Consider the following 9,917-nt stretch of genomic DNA (forward strand, 5'->3'; position numbering starts at 1 on the left):
AAGAAACATAGGATGAAAACTCACCTAATGTTCTGTTGTGAGGATGGACTGAGAAGCTGCCTTTAGCACTCTAGTGCCGATAACCAGGGTTATGCAGATCTACGACATTCAGTCGGTAGCACCTAGTAAAAGTACAGAGGGAAGCCCACACCACTGCATTGCATATGTCCTGGACAGCAGATGCACCCTGGAACAAAGCCCATGAAGTTGCCTGACCCCTGGTTGAATGGCCGGTGAGCCTCTGGCGGAGGCATATTGGTCAATTCATAAGTAGTCTTAACTGTGCCTGTCAACCATTTAGACAGACACTTCTTAGACAGAGCCTGTCCTTGAGACTGAGCCCCATAACAGACAAAGAATTGTTCTGACTCCCTCCAGCTTTTTAGTCCTGTCCACATAATACGCTAACGCCCGCACTGGACAAAGCGTATGGAGCTGGCGCTCCCTGTCAGATTGGAAAGGAGGGGGATGGAAAGCCTCCAATTCCACCGACTGGGTAACCTGAAAAGAGATGGTCTTCAGCAAAAAAGCTGGGTTAGTATGAAAGGTAAACTTTGTTCTGGCTTCTGAAAAGATTAGACAGGCTTTCGATACAGAAAATGCTTGCACTTCAATCACTCGCTTACAGAGGTGATTGCAAGCAAGAAAGCCGACTTGAAAGACAAGAATTTGAGCTGAACTGAGTGCTTGGGTTCAATGGAGGCTTCATCAGGACATTAAGACTACCTTCAACCTGCAGCGAAGAACCACAGCCTTCACCAGTGGCCTAAGCCTCCAGCTGCCTTTCAAAAATTGCCCCGCAAGGAAATGAGCTCCTGGGGAGACTGCATCTATTTTTACGTGGCACACCAAAATGGCTGCCAAATATACTTAATCAAAAAGGTTTCAGGGTTCAGATCCACGAGACAAGCACCTTGCCTGGAATACGCCCCACTTATACACTTATATTGGGAATGGGTAGAGGCTGCCCTGGCGTTCTGCAGGATGTCAATCACCCTGTTCGATAACCCCAGACGGCGCAAGTGCAGCTGTTCAGGGGCCAGACCCAGAGCCGCGGGCTCGAGGGGTTGGGGTGCCACAAAGTGCCCTGCGCCTGGCTGAGCAGGTCGCAACGCATCGGCAGTTCCCACGGCTGGATGCTCAGGAGCTGCATCAGGGAGGAGGACCAGACTCTCCTGGGCCAGTATGGGGCTACTAGGAGCAACCTGGCCTGGTCCTGCCTGACCTTCTCCAGACATAGCGGGAGCAGGGTAAGCAGTGGAAATGCATAGAGTAGACGTGCTGGCCACAGGTGTGACACTGCATCTACCCCCAGAGGTCCCCTGTTTCCCTTTATGGAGAACCACAGGGGACAGTGTGCCGACTCCTGAGAGGCAAAGAGCTCTACCTCTGATCTCCCGAATCTCTCCCAAATGAGGATCACGACCTCGGGATGGCATCTCCATTCTGCACCGCTGGGGACCCCTCTCGAGAGGAGATCCGCAGTGCAGTTGATCATCCCAGGCAGGTGAACTGGAGTTAGAGGAGGCTCTGTTGAGGAGACTGGGTGGCCGCAAACCACCCCGTATGAACAAGCACGTGTCTCCTCCGTACCTGCTCCAAAAAATTCTGCAAGGACAGGTACACTGCCTGCAGCTCTAAAACAGTTATGTGGCGACCCTTCCATGGTGGCTGCCACACCCCTTGCACTGCTTGTGCTTTCCACACGACCTCCCTGCTGGTGACGCTGCCCAGTGCCACACCTAGACGCGGATGGGCTGGCTGTCTCCACCAAGAGAGTGCCTGTAGACAGTGTGGAGACACTGTCAACAGGAGGTTGCGATTCAACACAGGCTGACAAGCCGTGCGGTTGAACCAAGCCTACAGGGGGCGCATATACAGGAGACCCAGTGGAAGGGTGTTGGATGCTGCTGCCATCAGGCCCATAAGCCTGTGAAAAGCCACTACTGGCAGTGCTCTGCTGAGCTGAAACAGCTCTAGGCAGGCGGTTATTCTCTCCACTCTGTCGTCTGACAGAGTGGCCAACATGAGCCCTGAGTCCAGGCGCACTCCTTGTTGGTAATGAGCTCTGTGTGTTCGTGTGCCTGTGCTGGAGACTCGGCGCAAATGAACCGATTGTCCGGGTCTTTGAGGACTGTCATGTTTGGAGTCTCAACGGGGCCAGTATAGCCTCCATGCATTTTGTAAATACATGTGGAGTTAGAGAGAGGCCGAACGGCAGAACACAGAACTGGTATATTGTTCCCTGGATGATTAACCTCGGGTACTTCCGGTACACTGGTTCATGGGGATGTGAAAATAGGCATCCTTTAGGGTCCACCGTGGTGAACCAGTCGCCTGGTCTGATGGACTGCAACAGCCGTTGTGAAGTCAGCATCTTGAACCGTCTCCGATTCAGATACAGGTTTACCTGCCTGAGATCGAGGATTGGTCTGAGGCCACCATCCCTTTTTGGCACCAGAAAATACCTGGTATAGAACCCCCCGTTCTTGCTGGAAGGGTTTACTATGTAAACGGATCACATTCGCAGCAGAGCTGCTATCTCCTGAGCCACCTGAGCGGCGGCTTGTGGGTCCGTGAAAATTGTTATTGTCACGCTCCGGAAGGGAGTAGGGTCGTGTTGGAACTGGAGGAGTAACCACTTTGAACAGTAGTGAGCACCCAGCGTTCTGTGTTGCTGCTTCACTGAGGCGCAGCCTGCACCTATTGCCAGGCACAGGATGATTGAACATACGCCTGCCTCCACGGAAAGCGGGTGCGGGCTGTTTCCAGGCAAGTGGTGCCACTGTGCTGTAAGCTGCAAAACTGCAGTAGCCCGCTATATCAGGGGCATAAGTTCTTCCGATGAAGAAAGCTGGGTCACCGGGGGCGCTGTTAGAGTCTGCACCATCAGATGGGAACGCTACATCCTGTTCATAGATAGAGCATCACCCCCTAGATCACATGCCCTTGCCTGCACAGGGGAAGGTGTGACGAATAGGGAAGAGATCAGTGGTAACGGTGCTGCTGAGTGCTCTGCAGCAGTTCAGCAAGAATAACCTGCTGGTGTGACAGGACCTTCCAGATCTTATCTATCTGCTCCCTATCTGCCGAACGTGAACGGCTAGCTTTCTTCTTCCTCCGTTTTGGAGGGGGAGAAGGTGGGGAGAACTGATGAGGAGGAAGGGGAGGAGCATGGTTTCTCGACTGGACTCCTTCGACTGTGACACCCCCCCTATCTTGACACAGAGCCACGGGAGGAGGGTCCAGTCTCATCGTGGCGATGCCGAGCGCTGAGCGGACGTGAAGGAGCGTTTCCTGGAATGATGAGCCAGGCGACAGTCCAGCGTGTGCTTGATGAAGAGGCACAGAAATCACACCAAGTGCGATCCATCAGAGCCGCCTGCGCGCGCTCGCGACCCAGACAGACAATGCACTGAACATGTCCGTCCTCTAGAGGCAACTGGGCCTTGCAAGAAACACATGCATGAAGCCCAGGCATGGCAGAACAGACTCTGCACTATGTAGTAGTGCACACAGTCGATAATGCCAGTACACACGACAGACAGTGTCAGTACACACAGTATACAGTGTCAGAGCGCACAGTGTTTACTGTTGTTAGCCATCAGGCATTTGGATTCGGGCAGCAGTGTGGAGTAGTGTTTAGGGCTCTGGACTCTTGACCGGAGGGTCGTGGGTTCAATCCCAGGTGGGGGACACTGCTGCTGTACCCTTATATAATGTGATATCTTGTAACAATTGTAAGTCGCCCTGGGTAAGGGCGTCTGCTAAGAAATAAATAATAATAATAATAATAATAATAATAATAATAATAATAATAATAATAATAATAATAATAATAATAATAATAATAATACAGTGTCAGTGCATACAGTAGACAATGTCAGCACAACAGACAGTGTCGGTGCAATTCGGCACGAGTACTCTGGGCACTCGGTCCGGGGCTACAGTGTCGCAGTTACCGTTAGTGCTGTGTTAACAGGGATGCCCTGTAACAGCAGCCACTGCAAACTGGAAGCAGCCTGCTTGTAACAAGCCTTTGTAAGAGTGTGCTGATAGCGACACTAACACAGCATCAAGCTGCTAAACTAGGCACGCCCACAGAAGCTGCTCGGTTTCATTTCAATCCTTACTCTGTAAGAAAGAGAGAGAGAGAAACACAATATTAATATATTATAATAATATCAAATCATATACAATATACGTTTTTTTGTTTGTGGAATAGACAGATTGCACAGCCGACTGAGTGCTAAGGATCCCAGGAAGGACGGCACTGGCAATAGGCCGCGGTGGGACTTTACCAGCACTCGGCTGAAATACAAGAAAAGCTAGAAATCAACCATTTTTACATCAGCGATTCAATATTATTAATTCAGCATTTAAAAGCAAAGCTAAAACATGTGAAGGAAAGGTGATCATTTTATATCAACGCTGTCTCAAGCATTGAGGCTCAGATGAAAAGGAAAATGACATCGTTGTCAGCGCAGCTCCTTCATGCTCTCGGGGGCGGAGCAGCAGCCACGTCACTCTGCTCTGATGAGAAGTCTTTGGTATAAAGTTTCAGGTTCAGGAGTTTTAAAGGGAAACACCCATTTGTAATGGTTAATATTCCCTACTTGAAAGGGAACCAGCCTGTTAGTGACATCACAGCAGTGTGGAGTAGTGGTTAGGGCTCTGGACTCTTGACCGGAGGGTTGTGGGTTCAATCCCTGGTAGGGGACACTGCTGCTGTACCCTTGAGCAAGGTACTTTACCTAAATTGCTCCAGTAAAAACCCAACTGTATAAATGGGTAATTGTATGTAAAAATAATGTGATATCTTGTAACAATTGTAAGTCGCCCTGGATAAGGGCGTCTGCTAAGAAAATAATAATAATAATAATAATAATAATAATCATCCATCCCCCATCCCAGCAATATAAACCAGCCTGTCAGTGACATCATCCACCCCCCATCCCAGCAATATAAACCAGCCTGTCAGTGACATCATCCATCCCCCATCCCAGCAATATAAACCAGCCTGTCAGTGACATCATCCATCCCCCATCCCAGCAATATAAACCAGCCTGTCAGTGACATCATCCATCCCCCATCTCAGAAATATAAACCAGCCTGTCAGTGACATCATCCATCCCCCATTTACAGTGTTCCCCTATGCTTTACCAGACCTCTCTGTGCTTTACAATGCTTCCCTATGCTTTACCAGACCTATCTGTGCTTTACAATGCTTCCCTATGCTTTACCAGACCTCTCTGTGCTTTACAATGCTTCCCTATGCTTTACCAGACCTCTCTGTGCTTTACAATGCTTCCCTATGCTTTACCAGACCTCTCTGTGCTTTACAATGCTTCCCTATGCTTTACCAGACCTCTCTGTGCTTTACAATGCTTCCCTATGCTTTACCGTACCTCTCAGTGCTTTACAATGCTTCCCTGTGCTTTACAATGCTTCCCTGTGCTTTACCACACCTCTCTGTGCTTTACAATGCTTCCCTATGCTTTACCAGACCTCTCTGTGCTTTACAATGCTTCCCTATGCTTTACCAGACCTCTCTGTGCTTTACAATGCTTCCCTATGCTTTACCAGACCTCTCTGTGCTTTACAATGCTTCCCTCTGCTTTACCAGACCTCTCTGTGCTTTACAATGCTTCCCTATGCTTTACCAGACCTCTCTGTGCTTTACAATGCTTCCCTGTGCTTTACCAGACCTCTCTGTGCTTTACAATGCTTGCCTATGCTTTATCATACCATGGCTCTGTGCCTTATTGCTGTTATAAAACTCAAAAATGTGTCTTATTGCCATTAGTGATTGTTCTCTCTCCTCTCCCCTCTCTCAGAGAAGGATCTTGATGATTCCTCTGGTTATTACACCTCGAAGCGTCGCAGTGGGAACTCGAACGCGTCCCCCTCGTTCCACTCCTCTCAGCACCACCTGTATTACGGGGGAGGGGGAGGGGGGGAGTACACGCTGGGGGGGCGCGGGACCCTCCCCCTGCACGCCATGCGCCCGCGGCTCAGCATGACCCCCAACCCCTACCCTGCCCCCCAGCCTGGGTATGAGCCGCTGGACTCCAAGCCCCCACGCAGGGTGATGTCACAGGACCAGCTGCTGGTGTTCGGAGAGGGGACCCAACTGAACCCCCTGAACAACCCGCAGAGCACACTCTCCAACAGGTACCCCAAACTCAGCCATAACCCTTATAATATATAGCACTAGACCCTGATATCGATGCGATCCAGCCCTCTGAAATGTCTTTATAATATATAGCACTAGACCCTGATATTGATGAGATCCAGACCTCTGAAATGTCTTTATAATATACAGCACTAGACCCTGATATTGATGCGATCCAGCCCTCTGAAATGTCTTTATAATATACAGCACTAGACCCTGATATTGATGCGATCCAGCCCTCTGAAATGTCTTTATAATATATAGCACTAGACCCTGATATTGATGCGATCCAGCCCTCTGAAATGTCTTTATAATATATAGCACTAGACCCTGATATTGATGCGATCCAGCCCTCTGAAATGTCTTTATAATATACAGCACTAGACCCTGATATTGATGCGATCCAGCCCTCTGAAATGTCTTTATAATATACAGCGCTAGACCCTGATATTGATGCGATCCAGCCCTCTGAAATGTCTTTATAATATATAGCACTAGACCCTAATATTAATGCGATCCAGCCCTCTGAAATGTTTTTATAATATACAGCACTAGATCCTGATATTGATGCGATCCAGCCCTCTGAAATGTTTTTATAATATATAGCACTAGACCCTGATATTGATGCGATCCAGCCCTCTGAAATGTCTTTATAATATATAGCACTAGACCCTGATATCGATGCGATCCAGCCCTCTGAAATGTCTTTATAATATATAGCACTAGACCCTGATATTGATGCGATCCAGCCCTCTGAAATGTTTTTATAATATACAGCACTAGACCCTGATATTGATGCGATCCAGCCCTCTGAAATGTCTTTATAATATATAGCACTAGACCCTGATATTGATGCGATCCAGCCCTTTGAAATGTCTTTATAATATACAGCACTAGACCCTGATATTGATGCGATCCAGCCCTCTGATATGTCTTTATAATATACAGCGCTAGACCCTGATATTGATGCGATCCAGCCCTCTGAAATGTCTTTATAATATACAGCGCTAGACCCTGATATTGATGTGATCCAGCCCTCTGAAATGTCTTTATAATATATAGCACTAGACCCTGATATTGATGCGATCCAGTCCTCTGATATGTCTTTATAATATATAGCACTAGACCCTGATATTGATCTCCCTGTCTCTCTCCCTCTCTCCCTGTCTCTCTCCCTCACTGCCCCTGTCTCTCTCCCTCTCTCTCCCTGTCTCTCTCTCCCTCCCTGTCTCTCCCTCCCTGTCTCCCTGTCTCTCTGTCTCTCTCCCTCTCTCTCTCTCTCTCTCTCTCTAGGAGTGGCACTCTGGGTCACCACCAGAAGAACCAGCCCCTGCAGCCCCTCCATCTCTACCAGCTGCAGCAGCACCAGCAGGAGCGTGCAGCCTCCGCTCAGTACCAGAAGCACTCCAACCCGGGTCCCTACCCGCCTCAGACCCTGGTGCGGCTGCGCTCCCCGGACCGGGGCACCCTGCCCCGGCTCAGCCCAGCTCAGAAGGCCCAGTCCCAGCAGAACGTGTGCGCCACGCCCTCGCTGGACCGACACCACATGATCAAGATGAACTCGCACCCCACGGCCGGGCGGGAGCGGGGGGAGGGGCCAGGGCAGGGGGGCGGAGCCGGGGCCTGGGACACCTTGGGGGGCGGGGCCGGGGGAGGGACCCTGGGGGGCCACAGCGCACGCAGAATGGCATTCGCTGCCAAGAGACAGAACACCATCGAACAGCTTCACTTCATACCAGGCGGGGGCAACCAGGGGGGGGGCAACGGCGGGGGGCAGCAGCTGAGGACGGGGAGTAAGAACGAGGTGACTGTGTGAGAGGGAGGAAGGGAGGGAGGGGGAGAGAGTGAGGATCGGGAAGATTTTTTCAGCCATATTTCAGTGCCATATTGAAGGCAGGCGAGAGGAGAGAGAGATGGGAGGAGAGGTTAGGGTTAGGGAGAGGGGAGGAGGAGAGATGTATACAGAGTGTGTACAAAATGATCAGTTGTAAAACGTTTTAGCTATAAGGCAGTATTACAGAGAGAGAGAGAGCAAGGGGAGAGAGGAGAGAGGGGGAGGAGGGAGGAGAGAAGAGAGGGGAAGGGAGAGAGATGACTTTTCAGCCATAATTTAGTGCCATATTAAAGTAAAAGAAGAGCAGGAGAGAGAGAGCAAGGAAGGAGAAACAGAGAAGGAGGAGAGAGGGGGTGAGAGAGGAGAAACAGAGAAGGAGGAGAGAGGGAGCAAGGGAGGAGAAACAGAGAAGGAGGAGAGAGGGAGCGAGGGAGGAGAAACAGAGAAGGAGGAGAGGGAGCGAGGGAGGAGAAACAGAGAAGGAGGAGAGAGGGAGCGAGGGAGGAGAAACAGAAGGAGGAGAGAGGTTTAAAGGGAGAGTGCTCTCAGTTTCTCTGCCGAAATGAATAAAAAAACGAGTATCTTTTGTATGAAAAATGAATCAAATTGAGCTTTGAGATTTTTTGGTTTTCCTGTACAGTGGATTTTAATATCAATGTTCGTACATGCATTTGTATCGGGGGTGGGGGTGGGGGGGAGTTTTTAGGGATTTTTTCGATCAGCATGGAGTACTTGGGGGGGGGGAGGGGAGTTTGAAAACCATTGAATTGAACATTATCTGTTTTACGAGATTATAAACATGGTTATTTATAAAAAATAAAAGCACCTTTTTGCCATTTTGTGGCTAAAAAACTCAAGTGGTCTTTTTTAATGGTCGTGTTTATTCAATAGTTATTAACTGTACTAGAACACAGTGTGTGGGAATTACTAACTATAGCAGCTAGACTAGAGCACAGTGTTTGATTGCTGACTATAGCAGCTAGACTAGAGCACAGTGTTTGATTGCTAACTATAGCAGCTAGACTAGAGCACAGTGTTTGATTGCTGACTATAGCAGCTAGACTAGAGCACAGTGTTTGATTGACTATAGCAGCTAGACTAGAGCACAGTGTTTGATTGACTATAGCAGCTAGACTAGAGCACAGTGTTTGATTGCTGACTATAGCAGCTAGACTAGAGCACAGTGTTTGATTGACTATAGCAGCTAGACTAGAGCACAGTGTTTGATTGACTATAGCAGCTAGACTAAAGCACAGTGTTTGATTGACTATAGCAGCTAGACTAGAGCACAGTGTTTGATTGACTATAGCAGCTAGACTAGAGCACAGTGTTTGATTGACTATAGCAGCTAGACTAGAGCAGTGTTTGATTGCTAACTATAGCAGCTAGACTAGAGCACAGTGTTTGATTGACTATAGCAGCTAGACTAGAGCACAGTGTTTGATTGACTATAGCAGCTAGACTAGAGCACAGTGTTTGATTGACTATAGCAGCTAGACTAGAGCACAGTGTTTGATTGCTGACTATAGCAGCTAGACTAGAGCACAGTGTTTGATTGCTAACTATAGCAGCTAGACTAGAGCACAGTGTTTGATTGCTGACTATAGCAGCTAGACTAGAGCACAGTGTTTGATTGACTATAGCAGCTAGACTAGAGCACAGTGTTTGATTGACTATAGCAGCTAGACTAGAGCACAGTGTTTGACTGACTATAGCAGCTAGACTAGAGCACAGTGTTTGATGGACTACAGCAGCTAGACTAGAGCACAGTGTTTGATTGACTACAGCAGCTAGACTAGAGCACAGTGTTTGATTGACTATAGCAGCTAGACTAGAGCACAGTGTTTGATTGACTATAGCAGCTAGACTAGAGCACAGTGTTTGATTGACTATAGCAGCTAGACTAGA

General features: G+C 48.8%; 1 protein-coding gene across 1 annotated transcript in view; it reads left to right on the forward strand.

Moving 5' to 3' along the window:
* shisa7b (shisa family member 7) overlaps nucleotides 1-8,691 on the forward strand; it is a 29,677-nt gene extending 20,986 nt beyond the window's left edge. Inside the window, exons 7-8 of the mRNA XM_059018403.1 lie at nucleotides 5,838-6,174; nucleotides 7,469-8,691. Coding sequence (XP_058874386.1) covers nucleotides 5,838-6,174; nucleotides 7,469-7,991 — 860 coding nt within the window. The 3' untranslated portion in view covers nucleotides 7,992-8,691. The remainder of the gene's footprint in view (nucleotides 1-5,837; nucleotides 6,175-7,468) is intronic.
* The last annotated feature ends 1,226 nt before the right edge of the window (nucleotides 8,692-9,917 follow it).

Source organism: Acipenser ruthenus, chromosome 59 (assembly GCF_902713425.1).
Source record: "Acipenser ruthenus chromosome 59, fAciRut3.2 maternal haplotype, whole genome shotgun sequence".
NCBI classification, from domain to species: Eukaryota; Metazoa; Chordata; class Actinopteri; order Acipenseriformes; family Acipenseridae; genus Acipenser; species Acipenser ruthenus.